At 59.4% G+C, this 19,301-nt stretch overlaps 2 protein-coding genes across 2 annotated transcripts in view; both read right to left on the reverse strand.

The window, feature by feature from the left end:
• Nucleotides 1–1,075, reverse strand: part of ARHGAP23 (Rho GTPase activating protein 23) — a 30,550-nt gene extending 29,475 nt beyond the window's left edge. The window contains exon 1 of the mRNA XM_035347766.1: nucleotides 1,071–1,075. The gene's annotated coding sequence lies outside the window, so the exon portion shown is untranslated. The remainder of the gene's footprint in view (nucleotides 1–1,070) is intronic.
• Nucleotides 1,076–1,792: 717 nt separating this feature from the next.
• SOCS7 (suppressor of cytokine signaling 7) lies at nucleotides 1,793–19,301 on the reverse strand (the record flags this gene model as incomplete). Its single annotated transcript, XM_035347496.1, has 10 exons — nucleotides 1,793–3,373; nucleotides 3,655–3,812; nucleotides 4,102–4,237; nucleotides 6,745–6,873; nucleotides 9,408–9,576; nucleotides 9,967–10,097; nucleotides 10,907–11,008; nucleotides 11,739–11,843; nucleotides 14,380–14,444; nucleotides 18,937–19,301. Coding segments are annotated over 9 exons (1,323 nt in total), but the record flags the coding sequence as incomplete, so codon positions are not given.

The following is a 19,301-nucleotide window of genomic DNA, read 5'->3' on the forward strand; positions in this document are numbered from 1 at the left end:
GCCAGGCTCCCCCCACCCCCACCCCCAAAAATAACCAAACACACCCAAAGTGCATTTGTCGCGTTATATCAAAAAACATTTCATCTTCTGAAAGATTGGCCTGCAAGTCTGTTCTTTTTCTTTTAACCATTTAGTAACTTTTTAATATAGTTTATGAAAATAAATTATACAGCAACTATTTTAATAAATTAAGCACACACACACACAAAAAAAAAGAAAATTAAGCAAAGCTGCATTTCTACAGAGGTGGTTCCCGGCTGGGAGCCTCCCTGGCCCCGCGCCTCCTGCTCGCTGCGCTGGGAGCCGCTGCCCTTGGCTCCTCTCCCCAGCTCCGTTCCCACCTGGGAGCCCCCACCCAGCGCCGGGCGCTGCCCCCCAGCTTCCACCAGGGACTTCCCAGGTAAAGCCCGGGGGTGGGCACGCGGCCCCCACCCAGCCCCTGAGGGGCAGGCTCAGACCTCTTGGTGTAAAGCCATGCACGTGTTGGATGTTACCTGCATGGACCTGAGGCTGAAGGCTGGAAGGTGCCTCCCTGGGGGTCCTGCTGCCAGGGAGCCCCCAAAGGGCTCCCCCCGGATGGCTCCTGGCCTTGCACTGCCCTGAGCATCACCGAGCCTCTGGGGGGGGTGCATGGCTTTGCACTGCCCCTAGCTCATCTGCCTCCCTGCACGTGCTCACACAGCAAACACGCTTCCATGAAAAAACACCTCTGGGGTTTAAATTGGGACGGATATGTATGGTGCCGCATGCCCGGCAGGACAGGATGAGCTTTCTGGGCGCTCAGCCCCCTTCTGCTCCCAGCCCAGCAGCAGTGGGCTCGAGGCAGCCCGGACAAACCACGCTGAACTCTTCCCCTTCCTTTGGCCGCGAAAGGAGATCGATGCTGAGCTGAGAACGCCCAGGCAAACAGCGTCCTGGCACAAGGACAAACACCGGCACACCCAGGCAGCCCCAGGTGGTGCTTTTCAGGACTGGGGCAGCAGGGTCCCAGTGCTGCTTCTCCCCCAGTCCGGCCATCCCCCTTCCCAAACCCAGGTGCTGTTATTGCACCATACCCAGTCCCCCCCTACCAGACCAGGCATGGAATGAAAATGCTGCCACCACCACGCCTGGGAGACACCGGCTTGTGCCCGGCTGCGGCAAGGGGACATTCACAGCTCCCCCAGGTCACAGCCAGGAGGCCATCGCCTGCCCCCTGCCATCGTGTCCTCCTCTCCAGGGTGTCCTCTGGGAGGGAAGCTTTGCAGGAGACGTTTGCATTGGGCGCACTCTTGCTTTGCAGGCGCGGTGTAAGACACTTGAGGGTCAGCCCAGCCATGGCTGTGGGGAAGATTTTCTGTTCCAGCATACGGATAAGGTGGAAGATTCAAATCCTCAGCACGTGAGCAGCTGAGATGCAGCAGGGCCAGGCGCGCTGATATTCAGGTTTCCCGTGCACAAGGACGTGGGTGCTTCCCCCCGTTGTGCCGTGCGTTGGTCGCAGCAGCTGCGCTTTCTGCGGGCTGATGGCTTGGTAGGAGCTGGGGGTCTGCAGGGGGGGGACACGGCAAGGGCTGCAGAGGGACGAACGCCTGCCCCCCACGCAGGGAGGACGCGGTGGCTGCGGAGCAGATGAGCTCACATTTCACCATGGGCTGAGGTACGGCACCCAGCACATCGTGGGGCAGCCACCCCGTCCTGATACCCGACAACGCAGTCGGCAGCGGGTAGTGTCCGATGAGGTATTTCTACAGATTTTGAAGATTAATTATTGGTTTCATCTGGAAGCCAAATCTTGTAAAACCCTTTTTTTTTTTTCCAAGACTGAAAGCGAGGCCAGAGGCGGTGGTTAAGAAAGGGAGACCAGGATTAGTTAGCACCCTTTGCAGCAGCACTTGGCATAGGCAGACAATCAGGATTTCTCAAGGCTGCTTTAAGATCCACAGGACTGTGGATAATTCAAGGACATAGATCATTCTGCGGGGCAAGAACAAAGTCCCAGCAGCTCCCGAACAACCACATCCAGCTCACAGGGCACTGACCCCATCTGCAGACCCAGGCCACACACAGCATCACATTTTCAGGCCCGGCTGCAGGATGGGTGTTTCTTTCACCCAAGAACACAGGCTTGTTTCAATACCGGAGAAAAGATTCTTTGAGACTCCTCAGCATCGCTTCGGGCAAACTTTAAACTTCACCATGAAATGCAAACTCTTTGCAGTTGCTGTGGCAGATGAAACAGCAGACCAGGACTGAGGGACGTGGGTGCTGCAGCCAGTGCTAAGAGCTGCCGTCTCGCCTGGTGTCCTGTTCCTGAGCTGCGGTGGCTCCACGGGCACCCCGGGGAGAGGAGGCAGCGAGCTCCAGAACCCTCAGCTGTTCCTTGCTCCGAGTCACCCCAGAGACGCCTCCACGCCCCAGCAGCCACCGATCGGGACCCTTCACACCTCAGTAGAAAGCCACTTCATTCACAGCTTCTAGAGACAGCCAGCAGAAAGGCTCAAAGTGCTCGTCCCGAGGCTCTGCCAGACCGAGATCACTTCAGCGAGTACCTTTGGTCCACAGGCCGCTGCCGAAGTGACAGCGACAGCTTTGCCACCTTCCTTCCACTCATCACAGTTGGGTGAGATCTTCCAGTGTTTGCTCGGGGGAACGCCGCCTCCCCGGAGGGGCAGCCCCTGCTCCCCGGTGCAGCAGCAACCGCGCCGCGTGGCAGAAGGCTCCAGGACATCCGAACGGCTCGCGGGCCTTTCCTTCCTTGGGCCCAGCTTTAAGGCCATCCTGCAAGTCCAGTAGCAAAGCTCAGCTGCCCAGGACGAGGCCTGGCCCCCTCCTCCAGATCGCAGGGAGCAGGGGAGCCGTGCCCCGTGCTCCCCAGGGGCTGCTCTGCGGAACTGCGTCAGGTTCTGGCTCGGGCTGCCTCCCAGCCGCTCCCTGGCTGCCTCACCTCCGCAGAGCAGGCCCAGAGCAGGCCATCTTCCCAGAGAGTCCCCTTCTCTCTCCTCACCTCGAAGTTTCCAAGGGAGGATAATAAAATTCAGCTGATCATAAGACAGTATTTCTCATGCTGAAAATAACCCCCCCCCCCCAAAAAAAAAAAAAAATGAAGACATCAAAAATAAAACTTTCAAAAAATCGAACATAGTGCCGTGACATTCTTTGTTCTGCAAGGAGTCCCCGAGCTGGGCTCAGCTGCCTCCAAGACCCCCTCGCTCCCAGCCAGGAGCCGAGACCCTTGGTCCCCTTCTGCTGTGCTTCTTAGGAGTCTTGAACCCTCTTCTCTCTACAAAAGAGCTTGAGAGCAGAAGTCACACCGCAGAAGCAGGCTTCACCTTCACGTGCCTCGTCCCCACCACTGCCTGACTTGGGCTACTGGATGGCAACAACCAAATTCCTGGTGGGGGAGAGAGAGGAAAGGGATCAAACAGCCCGCCTGACGTGGCCAGATCTGCCCCAGAGCTGGGGGTTTGGCACAACAGCGAGCACAGGCCTGTGAAGGCACAAAACAAGCACAAGCAAGCAGCAGAAGCCTTGCTCGTCTCCCCAGAAGTGCAGGAAAAAGGCTGGTGGGAGCCAACGGCCTCCTTAGGGAGGCTTTTGTCTTTCCTTCGCAATCAGAGGGAGCAGCCTGATTCATGCTGCACCCCACGGGACACGCACGGACCACGCACGTACCATCAGTGACAGCAACACGATGGGCGAGCCGGCCTCGCTACGTAGAGGATTCGGTCTCCTGCTTCTGTTTGGAGATGAGCTGAGCTTCCTTCAGCGACAGGTACACCTCCTCCTGGGGGTCGTAGTAGTAAAACTTCCGGATGTAGGAGATCAGGGGCCTGGGGAAGGCACGGGCAGGAGCTTCAGCCCACGCCAGCCTCTGCAAAGGGGGACCAGAACCTCTCCCCCAGCAGGAACAGGAGCCCGTGCTCCTGGCAGTGGCGCTGGCCGTAACACCTCACTCAGCCGCACCCCTGTGCCCCGCAGGACATTTACCCTGCTGACCCAAGGCCGAAAACACCAAGTCAACTACTCCCTCCCAAAGCCCTTGCTGCCGACACGGAGGTCTTCTGCGTGCCATGGCGAGAAGGAAAGCATCTTCTCCCCAGCCTAATCCTTGGGACTTACTTGGGCAGCGGCAGCTCGGGGATGTGGTCGATCCGGACCAACTGCCGGATCCGAAAGCGGCAAAGGTGCTGAAGGGATTTGACGTTGCTGAACCTGGAGACTGGATACAGGAGCTGGACAGGTGTTGGAGGGAGACCTTTGGAAAAAAAAGCAGTGTTGGAGAAGAGCGTTGTGCCAGATACAGACCATAACCCATCCCCAAAGGGAGCGCTGGTCCCTGGGAACCGCAGCTCTCCGCGAGGCTGCGCCCAGGAGGCTCAGCACCAGCCAAACACAGGCGATACCACGAGGTATCTCCAGCCTCCCTCACGAGGCTACAGCAGCTCCCTCCAGCTCTCCTCTCAGGCCACCTGCAGCCACCAGTGGTAAGGCAGAGCCAGGATACTGCCAACCCAACCGCCTCTCCCCCAGGACTAGCGGTGAAGGGTCCCTTCACACCGAGGAGCAACCGGCCTTCGAAAGGCTGCAGAAGAAAGCCAAAGGGAAAGGCAGGCAGCGTGACCGGCACGTACGCTCTGCATAACCCTTTGGGTAGCTGTATCGAGGCATTAAAAGGCTGGGGATTTGGACAGCTCAAGCTGCGCAGGAGTTGCTCATTCCTGGGGTCACGAGGCTGGGCACAAAGGCAGAGGCGGGAGCAGCCCGGGCAGAGCCAGCTCCCCACGCAGGGAGCAGCCCTGCACAGCTGAAAAGGAGCTGCATCCAGCTGCCCCCCGCCCCACAACCTCCTCCCCCCGAGTTAAGAGCAACAATCAAGCCCACAGAACCAAGAGGTCAGCAGGAGCACCAGAAGGGATCTACGGGAGCTGGGCTCATTCGCAGCGTAAGGTTTTATCTGTCTTTGCAGGAGGATTCAGAGCTAGTTACACTCTAACCCCCTCCTGCTGGCCTGTCTCTGAGGGCAATGGAGTGAAAGGAGAAAAGGGAAAGCTCTTCACACTAAGATGGGCTCAGAACTGCTCCAGGCAGCTCAGGAAGCTGTGAGCCAGCTTTTGAGAAAGCAAAGAACAGGAATCAATTGAAGGCTGGGTTCCCCCCCCTCCTTATTCTACCAAAAAGGAATTAGCCTCCGGGAGTGCAGCCAGCAGCTACAGGGACGCAGCACGAGCTCTGCACGCCGTGCTGGCCGCGTGCCCCAGCGCCAGGAGCCAGGCGCTCGCTGGAAACATCCCCCTCCCCTGGGAGGCGGTTAGCGCTTCAGCAGGAGCACAGCACTAACGAGCACACCGGGGAGATGCAGATCCTAAATATTCTCCCACTAAAGATCAGGCATCAGCGTGAGACTCGGGTTCTCGGGGATGGAGGCGCAGCAGCTCGGAGCAGCGCGGGGACGGCCGCACAGCCGGCTGGCAGCTCAGAGGGGCTGGCACCAGGCGGCGAGGGACCCCCCGGCAGGTGCACGGCGCTGCGCAGGGGGATTCCGTTCCTCTTTGAAAGACATTTCCTAGAGCAAATCCTTTCTGCTAAGGCATTTGCTTGTAGAGCTGGAAAGTCCACAAAGCTCTGTTCTCAAGGGGAATAGCTCGTAGGATTGGGGAGGTAGAGCATTTTGGTATCTTTAAGTTGAAGGAATTTCTCGCAGGAAGGATGCGAGGCAGCAGTAGCTTTGCAGCCTTCTCTCCAAAAGCTCGGCCACGTTATAAATCAGGTTTCCAGCTGTTGGCCATCTCTGCAGCAGGGGGCAACACTGAACAGGTCTGGGCTGTGACTCCAGCTCTGCTCCGATCCCGAGGGCGAGCCAGAGCCAGCCTGAAGCCGGGAACATCCCACCCCTTCCCCACCTGCCCAGCGCCTCCCCGCACCACGTCCCCAGCAGGGCCTTGGCCATCTTCTCGATCCTGCCCCTTTGCTTCACCACCGTGCCTCGCTTCACCGCGGCCGCGTTCCCTCCTGCTCTGGTGCTGTGCTCAAAGCACCACCTCTCATCCTCCCTCCAGCTCCTGCTCCCCACTGCCGCTCTCCCCCAAGCCAGCAGTGTTTGTTCAGCTGGCACTCTTCCCTTTCTTTCACACAGGATTTTCAGCTAGCTTTCTGACACGCAATGACAGCTGAGTCAAAACCAGAAAAAAAAAAAATGATAACGACGCTGACCCAGTTGCCAGCCTGGCCCTCGCAGGAGGCAGATGTGAGCCCATTCAGAAGGACCGGACTTTGCTGGATGGGAAGATAAGCGCCCTGCAATCCCAGCACCATGCAATCAAACGTGCTGCAAAGCTTCTCAACACCTCCTCGTGCTCGCGAGCACCTGCCTGTGGATGTGCCCTGGCACCACGGTCCCCCTGGGGACTCTGAACCTACAGCATCCATCACTCGAGGCTCACGTTCAGCTCCCCACTTGGAAGCGCTCCCATGCACTCAGTTTAATGCCTCTCCTCTCGGCAGCCCCAGGTGGGTCTCAGCAAAGGGAGAACTGGGAAGCTGCAAAGCACGGAAAGGTTTCTCTGCAAAGCAGCCCCGAGGCAGGGGGAGGGAAGGCAGCTGGGCTTTAGTAGCCAAGCAAGTAGAGGGAGCAGCTTTTATTTTCTAATAGCCAAGCAGCTGATTGAGGGAGTAGACAAAAACTGAACTAAGCTGCCTCTCTAGAACACGCCTGCAGCTAATCACAGAGCAAGAGTCATCCCCCAGACCCAGCGGGACACTCACCTGGGACCCTGGATCGCAGGAAGTAAAGAAACTTCCCGTTTTTGGAGTGCATGATCGCTCTCTTTATGAACTCCACCACAGACTGGCAGCGGTCTTCGAACTTGGGATGGCACCACAGGCTGAAGGTCCCTTCCAACAGAACAGAAGAGTTTGACGTTACAGGGGCGCTGCTGGCAGGAAGAGATGTGGGACTGATGCTGTAGAGGCCAGGTGACAGCCCCCCAGCCGGCACCGCCACCTGACGCAGGAGGCACGGCTCCAATGGCAAACCACGGGACCGGAGGGCAGCCCAGGGGAGGCAGGGCCCCAACCTGCTGAGAGATCCCTAAGAAGGTTAAAGCCTCGAGTCAGACTGCTCTCACGCTCTTGGTGGTGTGGACACTGCCCGTCTTGCACCAGAGAACCCTGCCTGCTCCCCCGCGTGCCAGAGAGCTGCCTGTGGTCCCCCTGTCCCCCCACGTCCCCTTCTGCCCACAAAACCTCGCCCAAGCCAGAACGCCCTCGTGACCGAGGAGCTACCAAGGGGATGGGGCAGTGCTCTGGCAGAACAGAGCTTCCCCAGGAGGAGCCCAGCAGGATCCCAGGGGTGATCCCTCCAGCCTAGGCCTGCGGGGAGCAGGTCACTGCAGCAGGCGCATCGTATCGCCCGTCTGCGGGCACCCTGGAACCTGGAGCCATGAGGCAGCAAGCGACTTGTGCCCCTGCACCCATCCTCGTAAAGCACTCATGCCAAGGAGAAGGTGTAGCTAAACCAGAGGGACCCAAAGTTGTGTTCCAGCCCAGGGACTTTTGGAATGAGCAGCTGCCCCAGCAGCGGCACAGGAAACCTAGCAGAGGCAGTGCTGGAGGATGTCCAGCCATCACAGTAAGCAGCAGAGGGCTTACACACTGCTCACAAACTTAAATGCACTTCTCCCCACAGCTCAGCCTGGTAGGATTTACTGGGAAACGGCATCTCACCCCTACCAGGGACCAGTGTGAGAAACTGATCCAGGTTAACACCTGCTAAACAGTCAGGCACCAGCAATCTCTGATCTGAACGAGCCCTTACGAATGGCAAGTAGATGCAAAGGACAATCACTGGGGGGTTATTGCACAAACACCAGCCTCCGCAGGCTGCCTACTCAGCTCTCCTAAAAATATATATATATACGTATGTTTTCTTCCTCCCAAGTACCTGAAACCTGAAGGTCAAGCATTTATCTCTTTACCATTCGCTCAGCCCGACCATTTGTCATCTTCATGGTTTATCAGAGTGCGCAGGTCTGCAGTTTTGCACGCTGCTGCAGCACATTCAGCACAAGGCAGCCCGCCCAGGGGCGAGCACAGAGCCACTGAGGCAGACAGAAGCACTGGACCCAGGAATGAAGTTCTTGATGCAGTGCCACGGCTGGAAACGCTGCTCCGGGGATGGAGCAGCACCAGCCCTCACCACGTGCAGCAAGAAACGCAGTTTGAGGGAAAGGGAGGAAGGACACCTGGCTACGGGAGCTCTGAGAACAGGTACCGAGCCCCAGAGCAAGAAACTGGGCTGGCAGCAGCAGCAGCTTGATCGGAAGCTCAGTTGTGAACAAGCATCCTCTGTGCAGCCGACCCCACATCTCCCCCAGCTGGAAATGCTGCTTACAAGTTCTCTAAGGACAGGGTGATGAAAATCAGTCCTCCTTACGCAATGGTCAGGGCAACCGGCTCTAGGCAGGCTACAATTACTGCTGGTGCACCTTCCCACCACAGGGGCTCAAGACCAGAACTGCCAGGCTGAGCAGCACTAGCAATGCTAACGGAGGGGGAAGACACAGCGACGTCCCCAGAGTAAGGGCCAAGAGGTGAAACAGGTGAGCTTTGCCCTGAAAGGTCACAAACCAGTTTCCTCCAGCAGGCTGCCTGGGAAGCCTCAGAAGCCATTATTTGGCAGCACACCTGATGACAATGCTCTACGGGCAGCTGTTATTACAGCCTGCCCACTGGGTACAGGGCAGGGGCCGGAGTCCTGACGGTGCCCTCTCCTCCTGCGCTGAGCTTTGTGCTCAGCCTGAGGGCAGCTGCCTGCGCAGGGGTTCGATGCGGAAAACCACACCTGAAGGCGAGCAGAAAAAGCATGTGGGCGAGGTGAGAGACCCCATGCACGACAGCAAGCATGGCAGGAAGAAGGGGCGCAAACACCACCAAGTTCTCAGAACAAACGCCCACAGCAGCGGAGCTGAAACTTGCACAGAGGGCAGCTGGCACCGCTGCTGAGCATCCCCGGAGCAGAACAAAGCAAGGTGACAAGCTGTGATGTCAACAGATCTCATCTCACAGGGAAACGAGCTCAACCTGGGGAATCGGGACAGCCGTGCACGACGGCTCTCGCTATATCACATCTTTGTGACGCGGGATCTCAGATCTCCCCATCATCATTCTCTTTGAGTTCAGTTTTCTAAAGCAAGGCCTGAGGAGAGGCATGGGGAACTCTTCTATTCCCTGGTTTTTCATCGCTTTAAGGAGACTTGTGCCCAAGGCATAGACAACAAGGTTAAATGCAGGACACGGAGTGAGGACATGATGCTGCTCCCTCTTTTCTGCTACATCAGTGCTTTGAGCAGAGATTTGGGACACAGAGCAGAACGCCCACAGCCACAGGCCCCAGCTGTGAGCACCCCCAGGCTCCCCGTGGCCCTTACCTCTGTAGTGCTCCATCCTGGTGTGATGGGTGATGCCCTGTGACCGAAAGCTGAGGCTCAGGATGTAACGGGGATCAGAACTGTCTCGGACCAGGAAGGACCCATCCGGCTTCCCTTTCAGCTTCATCTCTGCGTCCTCCCAGTTCATCGGCCCCCAGTACCAACCACACTGCGGAGCGAGACACGGAACGTCAGCAGACCACAAGCAAGGAAGACAGTGTCACCAGCTAAAGACAGCACAGCTTGCTACTGTTAATTCACTTCTAATGCCAAAATTTAAGTTCCTGGTTACGTTCAGCAGGAAGATAGATGGTTACAGCAACATCACATCCAGCACCCAGAAGTAGTGAAAGAACAGATGTAACCACGACAGTTCTTCCACGCATGACCAGATGCTGCTCTACACTCACCAAGAACCTCACTGGGAAAAATGCAGGTGGTGTTTTCTTGTCCCGTCTTAAACCTTTGTTCCTGGTCAGTCCCAAAAACCATGGCCTAGACCCGCAGCCTTCCCCTCCCGAGGTCCTGTGCTGCCAGCACCCCACCGAGAGGACGTTACCTTCTCCAGCTCCCGCAAGCTGGCTGCGAAGCTGCTCGAGTCCGGCCGGTAGAGCGGGCACTGGAGGTGCGGGGCGGGCTGGCTGGGCGCCGTCTCCATCGGCCGGAGGGGCACGATCCGCGGGAAGGCGTCTGCAGAGGGAGAAACGGTCCGGGCCATGGTCACCCATCGGGAGCTCACCCCAAAACCAAGCCGCCCCGTCCCCAGAGGGAGATGAGGAAGCAGGACTGATGGCCAGGAGGACAGCGTCCTCGTGAAGGACACGGCAGGAGTCACCTCCTGGCTCTTCCAAGGTGACTCATTCAGAGCCCTCACCTATTTCCTTAAGCCAGCTTGGAGGGAAGCCAAGGGAAGTGCCAGGTGGCACCAGCTGGAAGGAATTAACCCATCCCAACAACTTAGTTCATAACAAGGGGGTAATTAAAGCCCCGTGGGTCCTGAAGGGCAGGAAACTGAAAACCAAAGGGGAGTTGTATAAGGAACATCCTCACGTGCTATTTAGCTGGATTGCACGGCAGGCGGGCAGAGCCTGGGCTCCTGAGCTGAGCCCTGCTCCTGCAGCCACTGTCTGACTCTGCTGCCACCCAAAGCACGCGGAGCAGTCCACAGCCAGGGGCTGTGCTTCTGCTGGACCCAAGAAGAAGCAGAGAAAATGGGAGATGCTGAACTGAGAATAAAGCTGGTGCAGTTACAAGCTTCAGGAAAACAACTGGGGGCAACAGAAGAGCCACAGCACATGGAAAACAGACAAAGGACCGAGGCCAGGAAACCAGAGCCCTGACACCAGGGCACACCATCAGCAGCACCGCGTGTCCCTAAGCGGGCAGAGGAGGCAGCACTGCTGCTGTTAGTCTTAAGTGCAGCCTTAAAGTTAACCAGGAAGAGCTGCAAAGCCCAAATCCCTGGAGAACTAAAGCCTTGCTGCTAAAGCTAAGCTGACCTGGGGCATGGGGTGGAGGAGGCGGAGGCAGAGGGAAAGACTGCAGGGAAGACCCCATCGGACCCACTAGGACAGATGTAGGCAGCGTCCCACTGATATCATCTAGGAGAGAACAGAGGCAAGAGACATTCAGAAAACAAAGCGAGCGAGCCCTGCACTGCTGAGCAAACCAGCACCGAGCACCGCCTGGAGCAGAAGATGGAGCTCTTCTTGGAGAGCTCACAGTGCTCCAGCAGCTTCTGAGAGCAGGGCACTGCTGCGGTGCCGAAGCGACCCATCCTCAGCACACTCAGAGGTTTGTGCACACACACCTGGAGCGAAGGTGTTAGTTCTCCAGCCCAGCGTGCAGCACAAGACAAGCATTTACAGACGACTTCACAGACACAGCGCTGCCCTAGCACGCGGGATGCGCACGTTGGGTGCTGCTCACCAAGGCTGACTTGTGCTAAGCTCAGAGAGGAGCCTCCAGAGGAGGACGCCGAGCAGCCACGCCAGGCTCCTGGTACCATCCTCCCCAAAGCCTCCCTTCCACAGACTGAAGCAGGGGAGGGAACCGGCCTGGGCAGGCGACGGGAGGAAGGGAGGGATGTTTTTGTGGGCAGCCATATCAGAGGAGGCGCTGCGAAATCAGCGCATCACGTCCCACCTCGCATGGCTCCACCACAACCCTCCCCTCCTGCCAAGGAACACCGACACCACCAGAAACAGCAAGAAACCCTGCTGGGGCAGGGGGAGCAGGCAGCGAGGCCCTGCTGTGGCTCAGCACGGGCAGACAGCTTCTGTGCTCCTGGACACAAACACGGACGGGCTCCCGAGAGGCACGGCACCGTACCTAGCAGGCTGAGGCTTCTTCGTGGAGGAGGCGGAGGAGTTGGAGGGTGAGGGGAGGTCAGTCCTCGCTGGGAGATGTCCACGTCCACTAGTGACACCGTTTCACCTGGAGGTTGGCGGAGCAAGACTGTTAGTGCCGCAGCTCCCGGGCACGCAGGGAGGCAGGGGGAGAGGGGAAGGGGCTGGGACCTCTGCCCATGGGCCAGGAGTAAGGGAGCGATGGACCAGCAGCAGGTGATGGGGAAGCACCGAGTTCCTGCAGCACTCGTCACCGACGTACAGCACTGGCACTTTATGTAATTCTTGGGGAATGGCTTCACAGCCCTACCCTGCTGATACACAGCTACGATAACACACCTGTTAATTCCAGTTGGAGTTCGCCTACAAACAGCCGATCTAACAGAAATACCTTCTATCCCCCAGGCCGTGAAGGTGCCAGCTGGACAGGCCTCCACGTTCAACTGCTGGAACCCACCTAAAGGCTCCAGACCCAGGACTCTGGTTTGGGAAAATGACAACACAGACGGAGACGTCTAACATAAGCTAGTAAAGCCTAACATTAATCTAAATTCATGGGTGAAAAATGAAGGCATCCAACCAAGGCTAAACCATCAGCACCAGAACGTCAGCATCAAGACTGAAGCGGAAGAAAAGCAGCTAACTCCTGAGAGGACTGAGCGGCGTTAGCCCAGCCAAGGAACTTTCCAAAATAAAATCTATCCCAGCTGTCACAAGCACTAACCAACACCAGGGCACCACACACACCTGAGCCGTGGTCCCAGGGACCACAGGATTCGGCTGCGTCAGACTTCGACTGCTGGGGCTGAGCCCCAGTTCTGCTCCAGATGGAAAAACTTCCCCGGCCTCTCGGTCCGTACCTCCAGGTATTTACCACACAGGGCACAGGACAGCATTGACTCAGCTTCCTCCCGCCTGCAGAAGCCCTATCTACTAATAAGCAGCGTTACGATGGGTATTTAGGCCTGGTTATTATCCGCGGCACCTTCTCCCCGGGGGAGCGATGGGTGTGGGTGCACACGCAGCCACCCTTTCATCTCCACGCCCTACAAATAAAGCGGCCACGTAGGCTGGGCTGCCTTCGCCTCGTACAAACAAAAAGCGACGAGACCAAGGGGGGCTGCAGGAGCCCAGCTTTCAAACCCTTCCCAGCCCAGCAGCGATGGCAGCTGCGGGCACCTGCAGCCCAGGAGGCACGGACCGCTTCCCCGGGGACCTCTGCCGGCCCCAGCTCGGCCCTCACGCTGACCTGAAAGCAAGTCACCGGGAAACCCAAGCAAGCTGGGCCAGGCACTTGAGTCCTTTGGCGACCCCAGCCTCAGAAATCCTCGGCACAGACCTCAGCTGGGTAAGGCCGAAGTCACCAACAAATCAAAGCCATTAAGGGGCAGACACGTTCACGCTGGGGGTGCTGGCACAGCCCTCCGCAAAGGAACAGCTCCTGGAGGACTCTGCCACCACTCCACCGACCTGCAAAAATGGACATAAGCCATTTGAAAAACAGTTAATAGGGTAAGCTAGCAATTAAACCAACCTCCCAGATTTACAGCAGGAACTTGTCCACTCCATGCTCTCCTGTTAAATATTCTTTTGAAGCCAAGACACGCACGGCCACGTAACGAGGCTCAAGAGCCACAGATCTGTGCCCGCAGCTTCCCCTAGTAACAGCTGACGGTGCTAGGAGCAGCTTTTGCTTTCACCAGCCCCGATTTGCTGAGTAAACGCATGTGACACACAAAAGCAGTCACATCTCGCAGGAAGCATCCTCCGCGTGCTGCCCTGCTATCAGGACATCAGCTGAAGGGGTACGAGAACGGAGAAGACAACGGGCACCGGCACAGCCCGATCGCCCCTGAACGACTCCATCTCTGCAGGGCTGAAGGAGCCGCGAGAACCTGCGAGTCCTTAGCCCTGCAACAAGCCTCTCAACAGGCGTTTACTTTGTTCCTGAGCCCTGTGACACCGCGGTGAAGCTCTGCACACACCCGACAAATGCTCCCTTGTGCCCTTAGCCCTGCTCTCCGCGAGCTTTAAGGCAGGACTCGCCGGCAGAGGACCCGAGCCCCGCAGGTGGGGCCGCTCTCGCTGCCGACACACACACACCAGGCACATGACCGTGACCAGAAGGCTCTCGGTATCAGCCGCCAGCAGAGCAGGACTTCCCCCTTGTGCCATTTATAAAGCAGCCAGCTTCCCCCAGCAGAAAGAGGAAGGTCAGAAACCAGCAGGGAGGGAGAGGGGAAGCACGCAGAGGACAGAAGCTGCGCGGGGAGGTGCTGCCCCACGGAGCAGTTTCAGCCCCACAGCTCCCCTCGGACCACAGGAGGGGAGCACGGGCACAGCCCCTGCTCCACAGGGAGCTCCCGAACCACCAGTGTAAAAAGCCCCCGTGGAGGAAGGAACCTCGCCTCTAGCACAGCTCAGACCCGTGTCTCGACAGGAGGAACTGCGAAGTGCTGACGTGAAACACCCCCGTTCCCTACAGCTCCTCTGGGTTCGGGTTTGAGGCCACGCAGGACACAGGAGCTACCCCCAGGGTCACAGGTCAGGAGCTGTCGTTACACGTACGCTGCTCCGGTCGTAGCAAAATGGCAGGCCCCACCGTACACGCCTCAGATCCTTACCTGTGAAGAGGGGGCTGAAAACAACCGGGGAAAAGGCACTTTGAGTTCTTGTCAGTCTGTGTTTCCTGTTGGAAATAAAAAAAAAAAACATCATGAATAGGGATGGGAAGACTCGGTGCATCCCAGAAGAAGAAAACACCGTTTGATCTCCCAGACTGGGAGAGCCTTCACCATGATTTACAGGGGTTTGAGACAGCTCAACGCTGCGTGCTCATTCGACTCCTAGAGCCGCGTGTTGGCTTAAGTAGGACAGTCAACCAGCAAAGCTAGGTCTCCGTCCTGCTACTAAGCAAATCTCTAACTAGGTAATTAATAAACTCTTTGGAAAGAAAAAACCCAAGCAAGTATCGTAACCGGAGCCAAGCAGCTGTTTCACAACAGGCACCGCACCATTTCTCTGGACCAGGCCTTGCCAAACGCCGCAGCCAAACAGGTTGGGGCCCTGCGCAATCGCGGGCTGTGCCGACAGCCAGCACGCCGAATGCCCTCGCGCGGCGTCTGGAGGCTGCCACCTCCCCGCAGCGTTCCAGGAGGCAGCGAAGGGCAGGGAAGCTAAGCCCGGAGCATCAAGGTGGATGGAAACGGCTGAAAAGGCGCCTCCGGTGGGCATCCAAGAGCACCCGTAATTCCTCCAAAGCTTCCTTCCCAAAACAGCGATTTTATAACGAGGCTGGAGCTACCCCCGAGCTCTCCCCACGCAGGGAACCAGTCCTTCCAGCACCCTCCCTGCTGCAGTGCCGAAGGGCTTTGTACAGACCGAGGCGGAGAGAACACCAGGGGCACGGCAGCCCCAGGGCTGGGGCGAGCTGGACAACGCGGCCCGCTGCCCGGCCAGCACTGCGGGCCTCGCGACGGAAAGCGAGAAAGGAGCTGTCCAAACTCCGCTATCTCAACCCAAAAACTCTGCTTAGGGACCACTCCGGGGCTGGAAGCACCCTGGGGCCAGAACCCCACTTCCACATGAGGAAAAGAGCAAAGCTGAAGGCCAGGGAGGCTCCGGTGCCGCAGATTCCTGCCCAGGGTCCTCCCAGCCCCCGGTACACCGGGACACATCTGACTGCGTGTCCGTGCTGACTCGGACAAGGTCACCCCAAGTTGCACAGCGCAGCCTCACCGAGCCGCCCGGAGGAACCAGTCCCACTGCACGTGGCCAGAGCAGGGACCCAGGGGAGCTCCGAGACCGTCCCCGTCCCCTCCAATGTCCTCCCAGGCCCCACGGCCCAGCCCCGGTCTCATCACAGCCTCCCGAGCAGGCTGGGCACAGCTTCAGGGAAGAGCAGCTCTGGGCAAGGCTTCACAGCGCTCGGAAGGATTGCGCTGATCAGACACAACTCCACCAGCCTGCAGGGAGCAGGAACGTGAGCTCCGGCCCCATACGGCCCAGCAGCACGGCGCGGATGGGAGCGCCCCGGCCCTTCGCAGGGCACCCCGAGTGGCTGAGCTCCAGCAACGTCAGGGTCACACAGCAGTGAACAACTGATGCTGCAGGACTGCCGATAAAAGAGCTGAGAGAACTCGGCATCTCGATACACAAAGCCCCACTGAAATGCCTGGAAGCGTTTCCATTTCGAGGCTCTCACACCTACTCGAGGGGTAGGTTTTTTGCCCTCAAAGGAGGGCAATTCACCAGCCACACGCGCCCCCAGTCACACTGCGGGTAACAGCAGCCAGCCCTGTAATACAGCGAGCGCTCTGCTCCCACGTCCTAAAGCAGAGGTAAGGAGCACTGCCGGCACCCCGCTGTTACCAGAGCAGCCACGTTTCCTGCCAGCATCTTACAGCCAGCGACAGATTTCTGCGATCGCTCCTTTCTAGCGAGCTCACATCTGCAGCAGGGTGAAAGCAAGAAGCGCTTCACGTGGACGGAACGCTGCACGGACACCGCACAGGTTCACAGACACGGGACCAGGAGCGCCTCGAGCTGCAGCACACGGGGATTTCGGGGTCACCCACCGGGCCCGCACGAGCCTGGGCTGCAGCGGGGAGCACGTCGATGTGGCCCGTCCTGCAGCAGTGACTGCCGGCAGCCTTTTAGCACGTCCGAAGTCTTGCCCACCAGCTGGCTACGCACTACTGGAGGCACGTTATAGAGAAACATTAAAAGAACAAGGTCAGGCCATCGATACAGCCGTGGATACACCACCTCCTGCAGCTCAGGGCTGCCTGCCCTGACCCCTGAACCGCTGCAACCCAGAACTGCCCCCTAACCTCCTGTTTACCTCTGCGGTACAAATGCTTCAAGAAGAGCAGTTTCACAGCTGCAGCCTTGAAATCCTTACACCCAGGCCCTGGGGGAGAAGCCTCACGCTCCACATTTAGTTTCCAAGCCTCTCGCATCTCAGAGCCCAGCCGCTGGTTCCAGCCAGCGGGGCTGCTTTGCTTTGAATCGCGTGTGCAGGCGGGAAGCAGAGCTGCTCGGCGCTGCCTCGGGGCCTGGCACTACGGGATGCAGCTCCACACACCGGGAGCTGGTTCTCAGCAGTGTCCAGGCAGAGCCAGACCAACCCCACTGCAGACCAAGAGCCACGTTCGCCAGCAGCGCCCAGGGGAGAGCCGCACGCCGGGAGCAGGTGCTCAGCAGCACGGACCGCTCCTTGCTGACCTCGTGGGGCCGTTAACGGGCAGGGGACGGCCAACGCCGAGCACAACCTCCAGCTCCCACCGGTGCTCCACAGAACAGAAAGTGTCGCTCCAATAACAGGGACCTCTTCAGGAGGGGGCTCCCAAAGCTGGAGGCAGTGGAGAAGTCCCTGAACCACAACAGCTGCTGCATCAGGCACCTTGAACTAACCTTTGTTAAAATCCTAATTAGCACAGCAGTTCCACGACGCTGGAGCGTGAGAAGTCAGCACTTCCCCCAGCAGTGACCATGAAACTCTCCGACAAAAGGGAAAGCCCAGGCAGCATCATGGTTCTCTCCTGCTCTGAGCCCCCGAGATGGAACCGCCAGCCTTCCACTGGCCGAGCCCAGCACGGGGAAGTCCTGAGGACTCCTCGCTCTCGTCGACGAGAAGAACAAGGAGTGAAAAAACCACAAGTGCGTTAGCAAAATACTGTGTCCTTACAGGCAACCTGGCACACTGCTGGTGGAGGCACATTTGGTCGTTTGTGGCAAACGAAGCTGTGTATAAAACTAACACACCCTCCCACGTGAGGCACACAGAGGTCACGCTCCAGTGCTCCAAGCAGCTGCGGGCCAGGGGCCGGTGCAGATGGGGCTGTCCCACCTTGGAAGCCGCCTCCCCTGCTGCAACAGGGGAAATTTCAGCCTCGTTGCCCCCACGACGGTTTCACGGCCAAAGCACCCGGTGAGCACAGACCGGAGCTCGGGGCCCAGCCTGGCCGGGGGCAGCGGCTCCACACACGCCTCACGCCAGCTTTGCGTCCACCCCGGGGGCTGCCCCAGGACCCCCGCAGGAGGAACGCCGACCCTGCAGCGCTCCAGGTGCATTCAGTTATTTAACGCCGCTTCCAGGCCGGCCAGAAGCAGGCGGGCAGGCCTCAGAAGGGTTCCTTCTCGCTGCCTCCTGCGAGGAGTTTCCCACCTGCTGCTGGAGGTGCTGTGGGAAGCAGGCTCTGCAGCACAGCACCAGGGCACCTCGCCTTCTGTTGGCATCGAGCAGCTCACGGCCGCTGCAGAAACGCTCCCCTTCGGCCTGTGCCACCAGGCTGGCACCGGGAGCACATCACAGCCAGGCTCACACACACCAGCGTGAACAACTCAGACCAACATGACCCAGAACCCGCACAGTCCCCACGCACAGCGGGGCCGAGCCACGCGCCCTCAGCGACTCGAGCAATAGGGGCCAGCTGCTAAAAGCAGCTACAGGACGGAGACGCTGCTGCAGAAGGTCCTGGTGGTGCCAGGCAGCAGCTCAGCGCCCTGCGGAGGGCCAGCTGTTGGCAGAGCCCACGAGCCTGGTGGCTCCGCCGCGCGGTGACGTGCCCTCTCGTGACGGCACCCGTGCCAGCCTGTCGGAGGAACGGGAGCCGCCGGCAAAGGGCAGCTTTCAAATCCCACACTGGACGAACGCTGCGGCCTCTGAGCAGCTGGAGCCAGAGCAGAAAAGCCGAGCAAGATGACGATGTAAAGCCCCGCGGCTTGGCCAGCCCCATGCAGGGGTGCCAGGATCAGGCCCCCCAGCACCTCCTCGGGCCTCATCCTGCACAGCGTGCTCTGCCCACCAGCACCAAGGCTGGAGCCCAAGCGCCAGGCTCAGGAGCTCCAGGAAACCAGCAGGGCACAGGGAGCTGGCACCGGGAGGCCCTGGGCTGCGGCTCAGCATCCCCAGAGGTCGCTCTCAGGGTGCGTTTCCCAGGGGCTGAGGTCCCCTGGGCCGCCCCCCCGCACCAGCACTGGCTTCACCAGGCGCCCAGCTGGCCCGGTGCTGCTCCCCCAGCCCGAAGCGCCCCGCTCCCCCCGGGAGTCCCCCCCCCGACCTCCCCAGTCCCGTAGCCCAGCCGAGCCGCGAGCACCGATCCCGAGGCCGCTCCGGCCGCCGACAAACCGCCGGTGCCCCCCCGTCCCGTGCCCCCCCGTCCCGTCCCGTCCCGTACCTGCCCGCCTCCTGCTCGCGGCCGCGGGCCCCGCACACGTCGGTCAGGCTCCCGGCCGAGGCGGGCAGGTCCCCGGCGTGGCGGCTCCCGGTGGCGGCGGCGTCCCCCGCGGCCGAGCCTCCGCTGCAGCTCTTGGTGCGGAAGAGGCGGCGGAGGCGGACCCGCAGCGAGCCCTTCCTGCAGCCCGCCCCGGGCGGCGGCGCGGGGCCGGGGCCGGTCCCGCTCCTCCCGTTGGCGCGGGCGGCTCCGCGCGGCGGCTCCTGCCCGTCGGGGCTGCCCGGGTCCTCCTCGGAGCCGCTGCCGGCCTCGTCGGGCTCCAGCGCCTCGAGCACCAGCAGCGCGTCGCTCGTCTCCTCGGCGGCGGG

The sequence above is a fragment of the Oxyura jamaicensis genome, chromosome 27, assembly GCF_011077185.1.
Source record: "Oxyura jamaicensis isolate SHBP4307 breed ruddy duck chromosome 27, BPBGC_Ojam_1.0, whole genome shotgun sequence".
Lineage (NCBI taxonomy): Eukaryota > Metazoa > Chordata > Aves > Anseriformes > Anatidae > Oxyura > Oxyura jamaicensis.